Source organism: Pollachius pollachius (genome assembly GCF_949987615.1).
Source record: "Pollachius pollachius genome assembly, chromosome: 17".
In the NCBI taxonomy this organism is placed as follows: Eukaryota; Metazoa; Chordata; class Actinopteri; order Gadiformes; family Gadidae; genus Pollachius; species Pollachius pollachius.
The window spans coordinates 13,218,325-13,240,902 of NC_136950.1; the positions used below are offsets into that span (position 1 = coordinate 13,218,325).

At 47.5% G+C, this 22,578-nt stretch overlaps 1 protein-coding gene across 1 annotated transcript; it reads right to left on the minus strand.

Moving 5' to 3' along the window:
* Positions 1-3,827: 3,827 nt before the first annotated feature.
* Positions 3,828-22,322, minus strand: LOC307088458 (enoyl-CoA hydratase EchA19; the record flags this gene model as incomplete). The annotated part of the gene is made up of 7 exons (XM_079754353.1): positions 22,154-22,322; positions 21,347-21,523; positions 17,356-17,453; positions 16,202-16,346; positions 7,395-7,544; positions 4,298-4,413; positions 3,828-3,935 (listed from the first exon to the last, which is right to left on the minus strand). The coding sequence occupies exons 1-7, from the start codon at positions 22,281-22,283 to the stop codon at positions 3,828-3,830; spliced, it is 924 nt and encodes a 307-aa protein (XP_079610479.1). The 5' UTR covers positions 22,284-22,322.
* Between the last annotated feature and the right edge of the window lie 256 nt (positions 22,323-22,578).

Genomic DNA, 22,578 nt, shown 5'->3' on the forward strand with positions numbered 1-22,578 from the left:
GTAAAGAAAGAACTTCTACGGAGAAAAAAAACACACTTTTGCAATGAGGCCAGAACATAAAGGCTGTCATTTTTTTAATGTGTGCATTTTTGGATAGGCCTACTGTGCACACCCCTTGGACGCACAGACGAGAAGTAGGCAAACTGATAATAAATCATCCTTCTGATACATTTAGGGCAACAAATGTTTACTTTGAATATTCAGGATTTAAAACTGAACCAATTCCTCCTTGCAAAGTGCAGACTCGATTTCCTCTTTTTTAACATCCTAGTGATGCGTCTCAATTATCAGAAATGTTAACCTGTTAACTAGGAAGGACCACTGACGATAGAGCCTAAAACAGCAAGGGAGAGCTATCGACTGAGTGGCATTGAACCCCTTCCATTCAGGAAGTCCCAATGCCCAATTCTATAAGGACCCAAAAAACATCAGAGCCAAAAATCCTCCACAATCCATCGGGATATCTGAAGAGCTGTCTGTCTTTCCCGCCTCCTCCTTCCTCCCTGCCACAGCAACCTGTGTTGTGTCTTGGTGATCTCAGATAGGAGATGGCCCCTAGTGATAAGGGAGTGGGGGACGACCATGTCCACATTATATCTCTGCTGTCTCTCTCACTGGGGCTACCGCCAGAACCTATAATCTTATCAGGGGTGAGGAGTGAGGACCGGCATCAAAGCTACACACAAACAGACACGCACACATGCACCAGAGTGCAAACACACATACGCACACACAAACACGCGCACACACACACACATACCCACATAGATACATGCACGCACCCCAACCAAATATATATATATATATATATGTGTGTGTGTGTGTGTGTGTGTGTGTGTGTGTATATATATATATATATACACACACACACACACACACACACACACACACACACACACACACACACACACACAGCCACATGTCCCCCAGATTTAAAAGATTTGGGACTCCCCTGTTTCTGTTTCTAGAATATTATGCATAATCTTGTTTTGGTCTTTTATGTCTACATCTGCTTTTACCGCTTACACTTGTACATGTGCTTCACTGTGTATGTGTGTGTGTGTGTGTGTGTGTGTGTGTGTGTGTGTGTGTGTGTGCGTGTGCATATAGTCCTCCCTTAAACACCCAGGGGTCAAGTCGGACCAAGACACCGCTTTTTAAATCACGGAGGCGGGGACTGAGGATAACAAGGTCACCGGTTGCCAGGAAGTAGCTGACGGACGGCCCGCTGACGAATAGCATTCTCCTGGACTCCCAGACATACCACCACCACGTCTCTGTTCATTTCTGCACGCCTCCAGAAAAATTCCTGCCCCGATCGTTTATTTACCCTGTCGTCTCCCTTCTTTTCTTTTTCATGGTAATAATAGCCTCTGTTTCCCAGAAAATGTCGGCTGATAATAAAAATAAAAAATGGTAATAAACAACCTTGTTGCTTTGGAATGGGGAATCCCGCCGGTGATGTCAACGTCTGGCCCTTATCAGGTGCCATTGTGGATCCAGTCGGGAGGAAGTTTAATAAAGAAAAATAGAAAAGCAAATAAGGGGAATGGAAGCTGTCCCTGCAGCATTGGGCTTCTGTCTGGCGCCCACACGGGCTGTGAAAGTCCTTCAGAATGCTACACAGGCTGCTTGATAAGGGTGACTAGACGTTTCCAACTTACATGATACTGCACCTTCTGAGCACAAAGAGGCAGGAAGCCCAAGAGCTGGGAGGTTTTAAACAGACAGGAGGACATGGCAGTACATGCGCGGTTTGGCGCTTGTGTTGTGTGCAAAATTTAATTTAATGAGTGTTGTTCAAATGAAATGTGAAATTGTACATTGTCAAGCCCCAGAGCTAAATCTATCTGTGTGTGTCCTCAGAGGCAGGTGGTGTGTGTGTGTGTGTGTGTGTGTGTGTGTGTGTGTGTGTGCGTGCGTCGGGTGTACTAGGTGGAGGAGGGAGGGACCCAGGGAGGGGGGGGGGGGGGAATTAAACAGAAGCTCTGTGTCCTGTCATCAGGCCGTCTAGACAGGACACCTCCTAGACCTAATGAGGTCTTTCTCTGTCTCCCACACACATACACACACACACACACACACACACACACACACACACGCATGTACACGAACAAACACACACGCACACACACGCAGATGCATGCATATACACACATTACTTCATCCTTCTCTCTCTGATTTTTTTCACGCCTCTATTTTGTTAAACAGTGTTTAGTTATCCACAATGAATCCAACCTTCTCTTTTCATTGGCCCCCACACACAAAATCACAACACAGCATGCACACAAGCACACACACACACACACACACACACACACACACATGGACGCACGCATGCATGCATACGCACACAGCGTAAGGAGCAGCTATGAGTATTTGTTGTATGTGTGTGTCCTGTGTCTGTGCATTGCGTGCGTGTTTGTGTGTCTGTGTGTGTGTGTGGGATGGACAGCGGCTGAACTTCCAAGACACTGAATTAAGGGGAGGTGTGGCTCCAGAAGCCAAAGGAATGTTGCTACCTAGCATAACAGTTACTGCGAGCGCCGAATCGTTCACACTAATTATATCGCGGGGGTTATAAGAGATACAAAGACGCCTGCAAACTGGATGTGTATGTATTGACCCACCCAGCTCACAAACACACATTTTTGGAGTACACACAGCGCTTTTATACACACAAACACACACACACACACACACACACACACACACACACACACACACACACACACACACACACACACACACACACACACAGTTCCTCAAAGCTTATCAGCGTCATCATGCACTCTTCACTTTGCAGCTCCCTGCTAGGTTTCTCTGGTGATTCCTGTCTAGGCTATGTGTTGTTGGGGAGCTCAGTGTCTATAGCCCTGTGTTCACCACCGGCTTACCGGAATCCTTTAGTGTTTGAGGATGAAGAGACATGAAAAAAAAGTACAATCATAATGCCCCAAAACGGTTCTTTATATACTAGTGCAGACTTTGTGTTTGCCATTATGTTTTAAAATGTTTCCCACGTTGGAGATATCTTGAAAGCATGACTTCCACAGGTTTTTCCCGTTGACTTTTTCAAACTCTGACTCGGTTCATTTTCTTCTAAACGGTTGTTTACTTAGAACAGGAAACGCAGTGCAGATGATCAATAAAAGAACAGTTCCTCTCAGGTCTTCTGCCTTGAAGCAGATTGCCGGATCGTTTCGCTTGTCCATTGTTTTTTTGTTTTCATTTTTTCCTCCCTTGGGGAACCCCATCCAGACGGAACAGGCAGACTGAAGCAGGACTGATATGGATCAAATTAAAGCAACATGTGTTTCTGTTTGCAATGTGTTGAACACTGTTCAATGTACACACATGTACTTTAACGATTCATTGAAAAATCATGTCTCCGTTAAATCTTTTAATAATCGATTATCAAGCTTGTGTTTAGTAGTGTGTGGTTTACCAAGCATACCACATACGAGGTGCAAATAGTATTGACATAATCGGATTTGAAAAGTGTGTTGATGAAGAAGGGCTGTCTCTCTTCCGAGATGGGTGACGGGCATACCTCTTGTTGCGGAGCACAGTTTTGGTCACAATACTTTACATTTTTCCAGCAAAAATAACAAAAAGGTTCCCTATCCATGAAGTCTTAGCTTGACGCTCAGACTATTCCCCTCGTTCCTGATCTACGTCAATAGTCCACATGACCACTGTAGAAAAACAAACAAATAAACTGCTTTCAGGCTCATACTAAATTTATTTAAAAAAAGCATGTTCGGTAACTTAGCGTTTTGGTTTAAGGCAACTGTACCATGGACACATACATCTATAACCATCTTCTAGGAGAATTTGCCTCCTCTTCCAGCTCCCGAGCTGAACCGGGCCGCCCCGGCAACAGCCTCTGATTGGGCCACAGGCACGCCGTGGTCAAACTCGTACTGCATGGCCTTGGTTTAAGAGGTATTTAATGAGCAGAGAAGACACTAAAACACATTTTCCGAAAATGAACACAGAAGAGAACACTGAAATTTATTTAAGGGAAGAAGTGCCAAAATAAGGTAGAAAAATATAGTTGTGAAGAATTAACTGGCTTCATAAAATACCTTGATTTAAAAAGAAAAATCCTACAAAAAGGTAGAGAATGTCAACATTTCACTCAGACGATGCAATCACACTCAGACACTCAATCTTGAAAATACAACTTTACGCTATCTCAAAGAAGAAACATAGCATGCATATCTTCAGGTAGCATCGACTTCTTAGTGCCAGTGGAGCAGGGTATTTAAGGTCAAAGGTCAAAGGAATATACCTTGGAGAAGGAGGGAGCGTCGTAGCTGCTGTAGATGGCCGAGGCGCGGTCGCCGCGGAGACACAGCTGAGGGAAGGAGCTGATCTGCTCGGCCAACTCTAGAGCTACCTGCAGACCTGGGAGATGAAAGCAAAAGATGAAAACACACACACACACATACCTGACACGCAAGCCTGTCTAGCGTCCACAGATATACTCTGGTTATCATCCCGTAGGGAAAGGGAGAATTGGGACGTGTTCAACGTACAAAAGTCCTACTCCCTGTCTGAACATGGTCGCGTGACTGGGAGCGAGTGCTGAGTATTATCGGATAGGACCTGTCAGCTTCGGTCCCTGCTTCTACCAAAATTTAAATTTCTGATCTCTGAAGAAGAAGAAGAAGAAGAAGAAGAAGAAGAAGAAGAAGAAGAAGAAGAAAAAGAACAAGAACAAGAACAAGAATGACAAGATCAAGAAGAAGATCATGGGGCCCAGGAGGAGGTGAGTAAGTACGGCTTGTGGACAGCCACAGGAGTACAGGCTCCTCGATAAGAGACTTGTTTTCTTCTGTAGATGTACCAAAACAGGATCACAATGGGTTACAGCATACTGTACGAGTACAGTAAGGAGTGAAAGTAAAAAAGTACTATGTGTGAACATGCCCCTGTTTAACAGTTAAACTTTTGTTGGTCAATGTGCACGTGGAACACATTCTTCTTCACAAGAAGTTGAAGCAGAAGAAGATGAAGCAGAAGAAGGAGGAGGAAGAGGTAAAGAAGGAGGAGGAGGAGGAGAATATAAGCCCCCCTCCTCCAGGCGTTCTCCGTCGGGAGATGCCTGGGAATGAGGTTAGTTCGTGCGAGGTTTGAGCAGGACAAGCGGGGCTGGGCCAAGTCGAGGTGGCTTCTCTAGATGCTTTCCTGATGACGATAACGAGGTGCACCTGTGCCTCATTACCTCCCTTCCAATAAGAACAGAGCTCCTCAACGCTTACAACATTCTCGTGTATAGAATGTTTCTCCTTTTCCACAACATTGAGGCTTAACAATAACACAACAGAGGACGGACACACGGACTCAGACCTTTTTCGAGGTGCTGCCTGCGTCCGCCCGTACGCGTGCGTTTCTGCGCTAATTAGCAACAGCTGTGCTTTTCCTCTGACTCGACCCCGACCAACGTGAACAGATTTTTTCGGGGGGGATTTTTTCGGTCCCGTAACGCGATGCATCTCCCAAGTACAACAGGAAATTAGCACGGGACAAAGCGCAGACAGGAATGCGATTTGATCCTTGCAGGATTCGATTGGATCGTGCTAAAGTGACAAAACACACACCGCTGTGGGCCAGCTGTGTGCGCCTGTGTTCGCAGGCCTTATAGGAACAGGGTGGACACGTGGAGGACGCCGCCCGCCGCTGACAGGCCAACGTCATCACAAACACTTTTCAGTTGTACACGAACGCATTTTGGGGGGATTTTGACGAAAACGACATATAAACAGTTTATAGGTTTCCCAGCCGGCTTTGATGAATTGGCCCGGACATAATGACTGTGGAAGGCAGCGGACAAGGACAAATATCCAGCGCGTCTGTCTTCACCCCGATCTCAAAATAAGCGTGGCGTGTGTACTTGAGGAGCGTCCTCTCGGCGGTTTGGCCATGAGGAGCAACGCGGGAACACACACGGAGGGAACACCTTGCGTGATCCGCCGCGCTCGGGCGTGAAGGGCATGCTGGGCCGTGTTGACAAGTCTACTCTAAGCAAAGCGTGGCCCGGGAACGGAGGGAGCTGGAGGCTGATGGGACAACCTCATCCACTCATTTACATCAGCATAAGCTAAAGCTTAGGCTGAGAGAGAGGGAGAGAGGGAGAGAGAGAGAGAGAGAGAGAGAGAGAGAGAGAGAGAGAGAGAGCAATCGAGAATGAGACAGAGCGGGAAGGGAGAGAGAGAGTGATAGAGAGCGAGCGATGTAGAGAGAGACAGCGAGAAAGAGAGGGAGAAAGAGGGAGAGAGAGAACAGTCAGGTGCTGTAGACGGGACCTCACTTAGGGCGCTGCTCTCTTGGCGAGAGAGAACATTCTTGAGAGAGAAGATTGTCCCTGACCACGATGTGATCCATCAACATTTCTGCAGATTGGGACGCGACCCGTTGGTGTTTAATATGGGAAAATGGTTGCCAAGTGAGGACCACTAAAACACTACTTATATCGAAACGATTGTCATCACTATGCGGAGGGGACAACCCTGGGGCGGTCTCACTTTTGTAACGGGAGTGAGACGATCATCAAAGTCAAAACATCCCCACCCACCTCGCCTCCACCATCTCTCTCTCTCTCTCTCTCTCTCTCTCTCTCTCTCTCTCTCTCTCTCTCTCTCTCTCGCTCTCCCTCCCTCCCTCCGAACCCTCAGAAAGGATGGTGGTGGACTCGAGCCATTGGCTCAGGTCCTGAGAGTGAGGAGATGTTTAGAGCAGCACAGACGATGTGTGATCTCCAATGTGCTGTTTGTCTGTTTGAGTGTGCTGGATTAGTTCTGCACCCGCTGAACCTCACTCTCGCTCTCTGCTTTCCTCTCCTCCTGAGCGAGCAGAGAACACAGCTCAACACTTGTGTTTTTTTGCTCAGGGTTAGGTCATCTTGCTCAAGGATGGACTTGCTCGGCTGTACTATAAACAGTCAGATCTACGTCTATATATATGGCTGACGTACACTCAGACCGACAAAAGCTTACCGTTCAACAGGGGCATGCTCACACGCCTTACTTGTATTAAATTACTCAGCCCGCCCCCCCTAAAAAACAAACATTGCAATCCTGTTTGGGTACATCTGCAAATAAAAACTGAGTCAGAAGCCAGTCTCTCATCGAGGAGCCTGTACTCTCGTGGCTGTGGATAAGCCTTGATGGCCTAATAAAGAAGCCTGGGACACAGCCAGATCAGATGGCAGCATGATTCAATGCCCCACTTTAAGGCACTGAGCTCAAGGATGTCCACAGGTAGACTGCATACCTTGGGGTGTTGAACCCTGACATTTTCGTCTGGGATTCAACCCCCCCCCCCCAAACCCACAGACCCTCCCGCTCCAACACACAACACACAACACATACTTTCATACAAGGTACCTTGGCCATCGGGGACCACCCTGTTAGCCAGCCCGAAGGCGAGCGCTTCCTGGGCCCCCACGGGAGGTCCGGTCAGGATGAGGTCCAGGGCCCGGGACAGGCCGATGAGACGCGGGAGTCGGACCGTACCCCCGTCGATCAAGGGAACCCCTGTAGAGAGACGACCCGGTCAATGTGGTGCTTCTGTCGTGATCCCATGGGGGTGCAAGGACATAACATGGCTAAGTCCTGGAGTTGGGCCGTTCACTACTGTATTCTCTTTTTGACACTTACATATCGTTAGCCTCATAGCATGATCAAAGTCATATTTTAAGGTGGATCTTGTATTCAATGTCAAAAAAGAGAGTGATTATGTATACTCCGATGGCTAGAGATATAGCCAACGAGGCACAGAGAATCAGCGTTTGGAGAGTAGAGTAAGGTTGGATATTATCATTTGGACAAAATATGACCTAGGCAATTATGCTGTGAGGCGAACGATTTAATAATCCTTCTAAATTATCAATAAAACACAGTATCACCTGGCATACAGGTATAACTCAATTAAGGAAAAACAAATTAAGAAAATTGAACTGTAAAAATCCTAACAAAAAACGAACATGTGTGTGTGTGTGTGTGATCGTTGTGCTGTGAGATGTGCGTTATTGATGGCTTGGTGCTGCGGGGGGGGGGGGGGAGACGCAGGACACGGTCAGACCCCCCTCGGTGCAGGTGCACACGCAGGTCAGCCCCGCCGGCTAAAATTAGCCCCACCAACCCCGTTAGAAAGTTAATGATCTACTGCTGACGTTAAACGAGCCTACCGGTGCAACGGGAAGCTAAGTATTAAAACAGTCCAAAACCCCCCCCTTAATCCCCCACCACCACCACCACCACCACCACCACCACCACCAGCACCTCCAACCTAATACTACACTTTTACCATAACTCTTATTCTGTTTCTTTCTCAAAAAAGGACACCATGATCTATAGCCAGGGCCTGGGCTCTTCTCCCGTCTCACTGGACACATTTGTCCATTGCTGGCTCGGCCACAAAGACCGAGAGATACGGACAGAAGCAGAGGAGAGAGAGAGGGGGAGAGAGAGAGGGGGAGAGAGAGAGAGAGAGAGAGAGAGAGAGAGAGAGAGAGAGAGAGAGAGAGAGAGAATGCTCTGTGAGGGACGCTGGCCAGAGTCCTAATTGTTAAAGAGCAACAGCTGGACTCAACAGTCCCGAGTGCCTTGCAACCCCCCTCCCACACACACACTCACGCACATACACTCAGGCCCACACGCTCACGCACACACGCTCACGCACACACACTCACGCACACACGCTCACGCAAGCACGTGTTCGGCCATCGTGTTTCCAGAAACACTAAACCGCTCCTCTTCTTCTTCTTCTTCTTCTCTGGGAGTTACCTCCGACTCCAATTGTGGAAACGCAAGCCGGCCTGTTTCTATTCATACACACACACACAAACACACACACACACACACACACACATACACACATTCTTCCCGTGTCTTTTAAAATAAACTCCAAATGGAATACATTGCATACCAGCGTTAATACATCTGCTACCAATCCAGGGGGTGACTGGGTGTGTGTGTATGTATATGTGTCTTTATCTGTGTGTGTGTGTGTGTGTGTGTGTGTGTGTGTGTGTGTGTGTGTGTGTGGGTGGGTGGGGAGGGATGGATAGTGTGGATGATGGGTGGGTGGGAGGGAGGGGCAGGCGACTGGAAGGCCAGACAGACGGCGTATGTATGTGGCAATTGCCCGACGCGCGCGGCTGTGATTTGTTAGGCGATGCTGGGCTTGGCTCCTTCATTTCTCTGTCAGCCCGAGGGAGTGTTGGCCTGGCAACCGGCCGCTGATGGTCTTTTCACGTACGTGACGACCAAATCCCCAAATATTAGTATTTCCCTTCAGCACAGGTGTGTGAGTGTGAGTGAGCGAGTGAGTGAGTGAGTGAGTGAGTGAGTGAGTGAGCGATCGAGTGAGTGAGTGATCGAGTGAGTGAGTGACTGAGTGACTGAGTGATTGTGTGTTTTTGCCTCAAGGTTCGGTTTTGTAAGACAGCAACACACAGTGAGGACCGAATGTTTCAGCTCAAACACCAGCACCACACCATGAAGTAATCATTTGTCTGTGTATGCACGCTCACACATGCACGCATTAACACACACACACACACACACACACACACACACACACACACACACAGCATCCTCAGGGACAGCAGATTAGACATGGCTGCAGACGGCCTCTTCAGGCTGCATCCAACACTATCACCTTGGATAAACTGTAAAGAGAGTGGAGAGACCACAGGAGGGAAGAGACATGCAAAGACAGACAAGGGACTGAGAGAGGCCTGCAGCCAAAATACGATAACAGCACATCCGCATGCGTGTGTCTGAGTCTGTACGCGTGTGTGTCTGCATAAGTGCAAGTGTGTTTGTGTGTGGGTCTGAATGTCTGCGTGTGTGCGTGTGTTTGAATGTAAGTGTGTGTGTGTGTGTGTGTGTCTGTGTGTGTGTGTGTGTGTGGCGGAGGACAGTCTTCAGTGCTGCTGTTGGCAGCGTTGCTATCAGACAGCGGAAGGATCTGTCTTCTTATCCTGAGTTTTTGTCTCCAGCCCTGACCCCACTCCACTCCATGGACACTCACGTACCGCCATGCACGCACGCACACACACACACACACACACGGACACACGCCCACACACATGGACACACACACACCGATACACGTATGCACACACATTCTCACACACACACACACACACACACAGAGTTACAGAATGTCCTTTGGCCCTCATCAACGGAAGCAGAGGCATTGGGTGGCAACTCCTTGAAGTGGTTTTAACTCCATTAGTTTGGTTGACTTGAAAGGCAGAGAGCAAAGAATGTTGTTATACTAAGGTCAACCGACAATGAAAAAAAACAAATGTGTAATTAACAAAAGGCTTAAACGACATAATGCTCTGTATAATCGTATTTAAAACCAAAACCAATGTCCGGATGTTTGGCTCTTTCGAAAACGGGAACCCCTTTCTGAGTAGGCAGACATGATTCTCCATCAAACGCCAAACTCCATCTCCAGACCCACCCACCTCCCTCGCCACACGTCCTGCTCTGAACAGTGAGCCTGCATGCGGGTGAGATGGTGTGAAGGCAAACACAAAAAGATAAAACGGAGCAGAAGTGCACTTCTGTGGTGGTACCAGCTGCCCCCCCCCCCCAAACCACAAAAGGCAGGGTAAAAAGCCCACCGCAATGGACTTCCATGGAGGCAACGCCATCACAGTTCTGATGTGGATGACAGCCCTCGGGTCGTGAATCAAAAGACTTGATGGAGATGAGAGAAGGCCTGTTTCTGGTTCCCCACAGAACATCCTCACGAGACTCTCTTGGCGAAGGCCACTGTTGGATTTCATGCCCAACAACCACTGTCTAAATATGAGCAGTGTGTTAATCGTTGTGTTATTCGGGCGGTGTTGTACGAGACCGCATTGTGTGGGAATGGTGCGACTGTGAAGGGAGGACAATAGCCTGTTGTTGTGTTGACATCGTACACTATGTTCTTTAAAACCCAAACGTGGAACACAGCTCACACCAATATTACAACAATGTAATTTTGCAGACACCTTCATTGAAAATTAAGTTATGATATTCTTTGCTCAATATGTGATCTAAGAGGTAGATTGGGGTTCGGCATCTTGCTCCAGGATGCCTAAGGGGAGACTGTGGACATGGGGGTTTGAATCCAGAGCTCTTTCGGACCCTTAACACTGGACTATCCTAGCTACCAACCTTTATCTGTTACATTGCAAGAATGTCTGGTGATGTCTGTTATTGTGCTCAGATGACAGCATTAAAACCTTGGTGAATGGGGATTCTGTTTTCTGTTAATCTGTGACCAAATGATCACAGGGTGTAGTTTCGCACTCTCGCAGAGAGCTTCAGTGAGGGCCAGCGGAGGATCATAAAGGTGGGTGTGTGTTCACACAAAGAATGTGAAGAAAGTGCACAGATATCGGTCAATGGGTCAGATCCAAAACTGGCTAGATGTGTTCTCTCTCTCTCTCTCTCTCTCTCTCTCTCTCGCCCTCTCTCTTTCTCTCTCTCTCTCTCTCTCGCCCTCTCTCTCTCACCCTTTGTGTGTCGCCTCCTTGTTTGCACTCATCGCTGGCGACATCCCAACCACGGCCCACCTATCTGGTAGATCTCTTAAAAGGGTTGACTCTTAAAAGGCTGCTCAGTCGGCGGTCGAACTTCAAGTGAGAACACTTTGGGGGTTTGAGTGGTATTGAAGTCACCGCCCCTGAGAGTGCTTGGAAGACTGATACCTTCTTAAAAGGGTTTGACAAGAGGAAGGGAATTCGGAAAGAGCTACACAACATTGTCTTTTTGAGGTGCTCCACAAAGTCCTCACATGTCCGCACAAAAAGTCATTATTTTTATTAGTGAGTACAAAGAGTTGTAATTGTATAAGATATGCGATACATCTATTCTTAGCAGAGGATAAGCGGCCAAGCTGCAATGGGCTGAAATGAAACAACATCATTATGAAGCATAATAGAATATCTTGTTATCTCCTCTAAAACAGCCCAGCTCCTTTGTTCCGGAGCTGGCCTGACATTCCATCATCACGACCTCCTCTTCTACATTCTCCTGCTATCAGTCATGGTTGGCTCATGGCCATTGTTTCATTCTGAGGGGAAGATTGTATATTAACTATGTAATCACTGCAGGTGTACTTGAACTCCCGGTTTAGTGCATGCTGATCTCCTGGATCTAGGCTTTGGATACAAGGTAGAGCTTTAATGTGGCTTCCTATGATTCAACTGCGATCAGGGGACAATCAATAGATCGATGTTGTTCACAGAGCAAATCACAGAGCCATTCTTGTCCACTTATCGGGAACTACTGCGATAAAAGTGTCTCCTCCCTTTTCTCATTTCCTCCTGTAGGTGAGACGGCAGCGGGGGTGTGGGCGGGGGGGGGAGCAGACAGGAAACCACAGGTTCAGTAGTAGCCAATCCCATGCCAGGAAGCTGTCAGTTGCTTGTGGTCGGGATGGGCCCACATCACAGGCGGCCAAGTGGGAACACAGAGAGGGGTTTCAGCTCCGATGCAGAGACACTCGGGGTTCCCTCAGGCGGGTGCCTCGCGCAGGGCCCGACCCCAAAGAAAACGCTTACAGAGTTCGCCCCTTTCAAATAGAAAAAACTGCTCAGCCAGCCCGCTAAAAACCCCAAAGCAAGGCCTTTAAATAAACCCTGCCTCCCACCGCGCCACACTAAATCTGATGTAAAGCAAGTCGGAAAGAGGTGGGTTTTTGTTCAACCTCCGTAAAGCCTGTTTAACGTCGGTGAAATGAAAATCGGACAGGGAGGAAAACCCAAAACGTTGTCGGTTCCTCCTCTTTCCACTGGGCCCGGGTTTCCCTGAGTGCATTAAGCCGTCGGCTGCCCCTGGGACATCCACACACACGGTCCTCTCAGGATGTGTACTCATGGACTCCCCCCCCCCCCCAGTGCCCCTCTCAGCTCGGTCCCCATCAGGGGATGTAGTGCAAATCCATTGCGGGGCCCCGGACCAGTTTGAACGGGCCCCGCATCAAATGGAAAAGGCTTGGATTGTGTCCAATGCAAAGCCTTTATTAAAACAAATGTTTTGATTTCACTCAAGTAATTCCCTATTTTTTTGTGTTGCAGTCTGCAGGGTTTTACAGATGGCTGGGTTTTATGACTGTAGTTTCACATGATATCCGACACCGGTGACATTTACAGAACGACTAATGCGAAATTAACTGGAGAAATATTTTAACTACACTGTCAATGACCCGATTTTTTTAATGGGGATATTACAGTATTCAGGGGAAAATAAATGTGGTGCTCTGTAGTTTCAGCAACACAATTCATTATTAGGCCTACATTAAGCAACAAAAATATATATGCACTTCTTGAATATTAACAACCACGATAATGTAAGAGTCGGACATGGTTTAAAATATGCAGCACGCGGTATAATTGCTGGGTCACACTCGGATCCGATTTAGAAAGAACCACTGTGTTTCTATCGGGCTGCAGGAAACGACTGTTAAATGCATTGACAAACAGGCCGCAGAGGCTTGTCGCAATAAAAAACAGAGGCTGGGGATTAGCAGCTGGGGTTGATGCAACACTTAACCATTTCCAAACCCACACAGTTTCAGTGCGTCTCCCATCTGTAGTCGGCCTTTAGCTGAAGAAAAGAGTCTGAAATGGCCTTTAAAACACACGACTTTAAGGCAGGAAACGCGAGGACCAATAATGTTCCACCCTGCCCCGTGGCATCACCTGTTGTCGTGCCGACCGACTGACGCCCGCCGCAATTCCCTCACTTTGTGCGGCGCAGACTGACCTCTAAATATAACGTGCAGAAGCCAAGGGGAGCTGTAGTATCGCTGGGCTAGGGGCAGGGGGAGGGCGGAGGGCTGGGGGGAGGGCTAGGGGCAGGGGGAGGGCTGAGGGCTGAAGGAGGGGGGAGGGCTGAGGGCTAGGCGGCGGCGGCGGTGGCGTGGCGTCTGCCCGTGCCACCGCTATGAGAGGGCATTACGGAGAAAGACAGGCAGCCTGTTGGGCAAGCCAGACGACCCACAAGTACACACACACACACAGACACACACACACGTTGAGACGAACAGACAGACAAATGAGGAGCGAACACTCTCCTGTCAAATTACAGGCCCCGGGATGATAAGCCCTATATGTTTACGCTTAGGATCTAGCACGACGCAAGTAAATTATAGTACCACCGTCGTATTTTTAAACGCCATGCTCGTATTTTAAACCCTCCAGCGGAATTGGAACAGCGGCGACAGCAATATGAGCGAGAGAGAGAGAGAAAAGAGAGAGAGAGAAAAGAGAGAGAGACAGAAAAGAGAGAGACAGAGACAGAGACAGAGAGAGAGAGAGAGAGAGACGTCGCAGTGTCCCCTACGCCAGCCAATTGTAAATTGCACGCGGGCTTAGCTCAGCGTGTTTACAAGCGAAGATCCAAAATGAAACCCTATAATGGGCTCGTTTTGTACCACTGGGCAGCCATGTGGGCGCAAAGCTTCCAAAATGGCATCGGCATGTTATAATGAGGAAATCTCATAGAGGGTTTGATACAGTGAGTGCAGCCGTAGAGGCTGTGAGAAAAAAGTGGGATTCAAAACCACAATCGCCTGGTTGGCGAGAATCAGTCGGCCACAAGCCACCGCTGTGTACCCTGACTGTCTTCAGCGGATGGAGAAGGGGGAGGTTTTAATAGAAACACACAGTCTACCTTAATTATCTACAATCACACTGCTACAAATATAGTTTTCTGATTCTTCATTTAGCTGCCAGTTTGTCTGAAGTAAAAAAAATAGCAAGCCAGATTAAAAAAACAACCGGTTTTTTTGTACCTTGGAAAATACCTTACTTTGTTGTTCTTAATTGTTTCATTGACAACTTTTTCTCTCCCTCCTTCCTCTCAGGGTGAACCTTATTTGGTGGGTCCAGCAGGCCGACTATTGGCCACTTCCTCTCTCGTCTTATCATGGCTGACCAGCACGGTCCGGTCGCCAGGGCAACAGGGTCACGGCCAGCAGGGGCGTTATCTCCCCGTGACTCCCTCCGTCCGAAGCACACAAAACAGGAGGAGGAGGGGGAGGGGGGGGGAGGAGGAGGAGGAGGAGGAGGAGGAGGCTGGGTGGCCGATAAGAGAGGGGAAAGGGGGAAGGGGAGAGAAAAATAGTAACCGTTTGGCTTGGCTTCCTGACAGGCAGGCGGAATGGGGGGGGGTGATGTACTGTTAGTTTGGGACTCAAGGAAACACACGGATACGTTCCTGAAGAAGGCTATGAATAGAACCCAGACGGCCACAATGAGAATAAAAAGCGCACGAGAGAGAGAGAGAGAGTAAAAAGTGTGAGAGAGAGAGAGAGAGAGAGAGAGAGAGAGAAGAGAAAAAAAAGCATGTGCGTGACAGAGAAATAGGGAGAAAGAGATCATTCGAAAAAAAAGCCTCAAGCATTATTCATTTGCGCGCGTGCGTGCGTGTGTGTGTGTGTGTGTGCATGCGTGCGTGCGTGTGTGTGTGTGTGTTGGTTGTGTGTGTGTGTGCGTATGTGTGTGTGCGTGTGTGCATGATTTAGTTTATGTTTCACTGCTGTTTACACTTCATTTCCCCAGGAAATAGAACAAAAACATAACTGCTTTTAAATCCATCCTATTACATGTGACTTGTTATTGTGAAGCCCTGTGCACCAAAACACAAGATCATCCCAACCTAATTTAGAACAGAGTACAGCTGTCCGTGTAGTACACACTGCACAGCACTTTAAATAAGTACACTTTAAATAGGAGATAAGAAGAGGAAGAGTAGGCGTTTCAGGAAGCTAATGAAGTAGCCAGCGGTTCAATTACTGCCTCCTATGCCAGTGGTTGTGTGTTTGTGTGTGTGGTTGTGTGCGTCCGCGAGTGCATCCGGCTGTGTATCCCTGTGTGTTTCCTTGCGTGTTCATGTGCGTGCATGCTGCTACCTGCTTGCGTGTGCAGCACTTGTGGATCCACGCACGGACATGTGTGTGTGCGTGTGTTGTACATGTTCGAGCACACCGCTTTTAGAAGAAAAAGAAGCAGAGGAAGAGGATGATGATGAAGAGGAGGCAGGGGAGGGGCAGGAGTAGAAGGAGGAAGAGAAGAAGAAGAAAGAGGAGGAGAGGAAGAAAGAGGAGGAGGCGGAGGACGAGGACGACGACGAAGAGGAGGACGAAGGACGAGGAGGAGGATTAAGAGGCACCGAACCGAAGCGGCGACAGAAGACCCCCATGATGGCGCTCTCCTCCACCACCCTCAGGTCGGCGAGCAGGGCCAGCTCCAGACCCCCCGCCACCGCGTAGCCGCTGACCGCCGCTATCAGGGGCTTGGAGAGCTGCAGGCGGGACGGGCCCTGGGGACACACACACACACACACACACACACAAGGAGCAGGAGACACAAGACTCAAGTCAAGAAAATACTTTTCCGGACATTCGTATCTATGAACGCATTTAGGGATTTGTCTACAAATTAATAGACCTATGGTTTGTACATTTACAAATCTGATTATGCACACACGGAGGCTGAATACACATTTGCACATTCCTGCACGCATTCACAGATCCCACTAGGCATTAAGAGATTTTTAGACCCATTTCATTATGCACACGTGGAATGAGATACAGTAGCACAGCTCCCCATACACATTTGAAATTCGGTCTGCTACAATAGTTGCACCAGTCGATAGCCTGAGTCAGAAAAAAGCATCACCTCCAGTAGAAATGTTGCTGTTTTGCGTGAAAGCGGCTGTATAAATAAAGATTGAGAACGGCCCTTGAGAAATAATAGTTCTTAAGATTTCGATATGTTGCTGTTTTTGAAGGCATATGTAAAAGTCCTGGTTCCTGTGTTTATTGTATTTATTTTAATCCTGTGAAGGTTATCATTATTTGTTGAGTTAATTGCATTACGGGTTGGCCGGGGGAGCAGAATGACACAAGTCCTCGCTGTGCGGAAGGAAACACAGTATATACTTTGACAGAGTTTGCTATTCTTTATCATGTCGACCGACAGCGTTTCCAGGCTATGGTCCAACTCTTTAAAACCTCCCTCCGCCTCCTCTTAACATACCCTTGCACACAGACCTTAACAAAGGCCACAGTGTAATTGTTTGTGAAACCTTCTGTTCCGATACTATACCCGTTCTATGTTGACTAGTATTATGTGTGCCAAAGAACAAAGGAGGCTCTGCATGTGGATTAAAGACAAACACACACACAAAGACACACGCACACACACATGCATGCATGCATGCATTGCACACATATACAGCCAGACACACACACACACACACACACACACACACACACACACACACACACACACACAAACATACTATGCACTACCAGAGAGAGACTCACCATTGGACCGGGACTCTTGGTGACATCTTGCTCCAATTTGAGGGCAGCCGTGTGATTGGCCAGCTCCTTCAGATCGTAACCAGCGCAGAAATTCCCTCCTGGTGGAGACCACAAAATTACAAAGTATGACAGCTGGAAAGTCAGAGAGGAAGGGAAAATGACGAAGATGAAAAAAAACAAAACAAGTGGAGCCCGAGACTGAGGGCTACAATTTGACAGCGGCTTCGAAAGCAGCCGGGCCTGATTGGACGCATGACTGACTGGTTGGCTGGCTGGCACACAAATTATTATTTTTTTCTCACCAAAGTAACCCGAGCCCCAATATACATACATAGCCCATGTACCCGACCCTCCTGTGCACGTGGAACCGAATGCATGCATACATACACACACACACAGGCGCACACGCACGCACACACAGGGACGCACTAGTAGGCAGACACAGTGACAGCACAATGTTCTCATTAATGGCCAGCGCGGTCGAATCAAAGCTCCATTGAATTCATGTGGTGATTACAACATCGCCCAAGAGGCCTACACATGCTCTGAGAGAGAGAGAGAGAGAGAGAGAGAGAGAGAGAGAGAGAGAGAGAGAATGAGGCTATGATGAAAGCCAGTGAGTAGCAAGCAACACCCATGGGGCAAGGGACTGTTGATTACAGCTCCGGGTGGACACAGTGGGCTCACACACTAATGGTCTGTCGTGCTGTTTATGATGAGCGCATTGATGTGTCGTGCAGCGAGGAGATCCCTGGAACCTTTATCTGACGTTTAATTTCCTATTTTATTAGATGTTTTATTTTCTATTTTCTGAGAGAAAACCGCTTTTTCTCCTGAATATTTTTAAAAGGTTTTTTGGGGGGTCTTTTGGCAGAGAGGACTTTGGGTGGAATCACGTTAATAATGTTGGCGACAATCTGTTTAGTTATATACAAATTGTAATATTACATGGATAAACAAATTCTGTCTATCCTGTGGAGGTAAGGATCACTCACCCTAGTTGCTTGTAGAATGTGGAAACAGTTATTTGCCATTTTAATTTTGTTTGCTCTATTAAACCGGTTGATGGTTTTAATAAGATCTTTTTACGATTATTGAAATTTTTTATCACCAGTCTGGTCACATTGATCCTCCGAATTGTAAACTTGAAAGCCTCTGTCTCTTGTCGTGTGGCTGAAGCTAGTCTAAATGGCACTGTGAATATTTACAAGGCAGACACAGTGCTGTCCAGCAAAACGAAACATAGAATTTAAAGTCTGAGACAGTTTGTTTAAAGTTTTCCCCGAAGAACCAGACACTATATTTCAGCAAAGAAAATGACCACTGCATTTCGTTCCAATCCAGTAAATGCATGCACATCCTCGTTAAAAACACAAAATAAATCACTGTTTAACTTTATGTCTAGGTTGTAAAGGATGTCTTTTCTACACTCTTTTTTTCTTTGAGAACAACTCCCTAGACAGACAAACGTGGGAAGGGAATCTAACTTACACGAAACCAGCATCATCATATAGTATATCTTTGGTGAACCATTAAGATGGGCCTATAAACCGACTTTCAACCAGTTGAATGCCACATATTTTCATCCAAAAATATATGAGCACACAGATTTCAATCCTGGAAAAGTTGAATAGTTTCCCGTAATTCTCATCCCATCTTCGTTCTGGATCAACTTCGAGGTGCACTCCGGGTGACCTTCACGGCCCCCGCCATGCAGCCTCGAGGCGGGGGGATGCCTCCAGACGCTACCTGACCGTGAGAAACCCCGGTGAATCCCGACCCTCTCCAACACCTCCAAACATGTGCCAAAGTAGTCGCTACCTACCTGGGAGTAATTATGGTTCATTTAAACAGGGACATTATTAAAATTAAAAGAACAACAGAAGCTCTTATGAGCACTTCAGAATATGATGATGTTGGCGCTTATTTGAACAAAATGTCTTCCTTATGTCTGGAAGGAGTAGCCTTCCTGGAGCGGTACCTCCCAGCTTGTCATCTCTAAGAAAAGAAACTTAGAGCGAAGGCTAATCGCTAGCGAGGTCGGCCGTTTAGTCACGGCAGAACATGGGGGGGGGGGATGGAGGTACCTTTACATTTACATTGAGTGTGTGAATCTTGTGGCTCATATTACTGACACATGCCAATTGCTCTCTCTCTCTCTAATTCTAATGAGAATGAATGAGGATAATCTAATCCACTCCCTAGGATAGGGGTCTGCAACCTTTACCATCAAAAGAGACATTTCTGGTCCCACCAGCAATTCAAAAATAATCCGGAGCCACAAAACTACCCGGCTCCCAAAATTAAGATAACACATGTATAACTAGTAGTAGTAGTAACTAGTAGTACATGTGTGATACTATATATATATATATATATATATATATATATATATATATATATATATATATATATATATATATATATATATATATATATATATATATATATAAAAAAAAAACAATAGCCTATAGTTTGTGGCATTTATGAAATTTGTAGTTTGCACTAACCATTATTTATTTCAATTGTTTTCAACACTACTTGGAGCCACTGCAGGGGTGGAGGGGTGGATGCAGACCCCTGGTCTAGGTGTTGCCACCAGGACTACCATCAGCACCAATGCTACCATCACCAGTACAAGCAGCAACAGCTCCAACAGCTGTAACCACTCAGCTATGGACAATACCCAAGCATTCAGCTGATCTTATGACAGAAACAATCAAAACTGCAGTACTGAATATGATTTCATACATAACAAGTATTTCATGCATGTTTGATGCTTTGCATTTGATGTGACAGAGATCTATCACCCCTCACCCTCTGAGTAAACCCCACCCCTCACCCTCTGAGTAAACCCCACCCCTCACCCTCTGTATTAACCCCACCCCTCACCTCAAACTCTGAGTAAACCCCACCCCTCACCCTCTGACTAAACCCCACCCCTCACCCTCTGAGTAAACCCCACCCCTCACCCTCTGAGTAAACCCCACCCCTCACCCTCTGAGTAAACCCCACCCCTCACCCTCTGAGTAATCCCCACCCCTCACCCTCTGAGTAAACCCCACCCCTAACCCTCTGAGTAAACCCCACCCCTCACCCTCTGACTAAACCCCACCCCTCACCCTCTGAGTAAACCCCACCCCTCACCCTCTGAGTAAACCCCACCCCTCACCTCAACCTCTGAGTAAACCCCACCCCTCACCCTCTGACTAAACCCCACCCCTCACCCTCTGAGTAAACCCCACCCCTAACCCTCTGAGTAAACCCCACCCTTCACCTCACCCTCTGAGTAAACCACACCCCTCACCCTCTGAGTAAACCCCACCCCTAACCCTCTGAGTAAACCACACCCCTCACCCTCTGAGTAAACCACACCCCTCACCCTCTGAGTAAACCCCACCCCTCACCTTCTGAGTAAACCCCACCCTCTGAGTAAACCACACCCCTCACCCTCTGAGTAAACCACACCCCTCACCCTCTGAGTAAACCCCACCCCTCACCCTCTGAGTAAACCCCACCCTCTGAGTAAACCACACCCCTCACCCTCTGAGTAAACCACACCCCTCACCCTCTGAGTAAACCCCACCCCTCACCCTCTGAGTTAACCACACCCCTCACCCTCTGAGTGAACCCCACCCGCTGAGTAAACCACACCCCTCACCCTCTGAGTAAACCACAACCCTCTGAGTAAACCCCACCCCTCACCCTCTGAGTACACCACACCCCCACACTAAGTGAACCAGACCCCTCTGAATAGACCACACCCATATTGAGTAAACCACACCCCTCTGAGTAAACCTCACCCACATTAAGTAAACCACAGCCCTCTGAGTAAGCCACACCCCTCTGCATAAACCACACCCACACTAAGTAAACCACACCCCTCTGAGTAAACCACACCTCTCTGAGTAAACCACACCCCTCTACATAAACCACACCCACACTAAGTAATCCACACCCCTCTAGGTAAACCACACCCCTTTCCTCCAACCTTTGCCGTGGAGCACCGCAACACTGAGTTGGACGTCGGAGTCGAAGGTCTTCAGCTCGTCAAGGAGTCTTCGGGCCGTCTCTCGGTCCACCGCGTTTCGCACCTGGGGGCGATTTATCGCCACGGCAACCACTGACCCGTGTCGCTCCGAGACCACATTCTGCCGCGCAGAGGACACTAATGGCGGTGGTGGGAGAAAGAGAAAGAGAGAGAGAGAGAGAGAGAGAGAGAGAGAGAAAGAGAGCAGACAACAGGTTTTAAGTGATGGCCAGAATTTAAATGGACTAATGGAGAGAGCAATGGAGACGGTGTAGACATGTCTGACATGGACTAGAGTGGAGGGCTCTGGACTCACAATCCGTGTGTGTGTGTGTGTGTGTGTGTGTGTGTGTGTGTGTGTGTGTGTGTGTGTGTGTGTGTGTGTGTGTGTGTGTGTGTGTGTGTGCACGCATGTACATTTGTGTGTCACCCTCACTATTGCTTGAATGGCACTAATGCCAGTTTCACCTGACACATAAAGCCCTTCATTAAGTAATCAATCTAGAAATTGATCAATGTAAGGTTGATGTCTTTCCAGATCTGTGAAAAACACAGATTTAATATGAGGCATAAATCATCCCTACAGTATAGTAATTACATTTCAACTGTTAACAGCACGTTTGTGTTAAACCTCGACTGCTTGTGCACAAAAATCATGGAAGGATCTTGTTTTATACAGTCGTTGTAGGAACCCAACTACCTTGGACGTATATGGTTCTACTGCCACCTGTAGTCGTTTTAATGTTACTGCACATTGTTATACTGTACCAATAGAGGTCCTTTCTGTTCCGCCTGAAGTGCTGTAGCTTTTATGTACCAAATATGTTTGTCCAACATTTGTTGTCTTAAAAGCGGCGTCTGTGAAAAGTCTCCAACGCCAAAAAACGACAAAAGCCATTACCTAATAACTGGATATTGAGCTGAAATAACTTTATAGTCGCTGGTAATGAGACGCGCCCGGGAGCGGAATAAGCACGTATATCCTATTAGCCTAATAAGGAATTCGAGGCGGGAACATCGATTAATAATAAGTGGTATCTTCATTTAGTGCAGCTGTGAATCCGGCTGTGAATAAAATTCAAAGTGCAACCCGATAAACGGCCGTATGGAAACATTTACTCAAGAAAGATGTTCTGCAGTACAACTCCTTGATGTAATTCTTCAGGCGAACAGCAGAGGTCACAGCGGAGTCA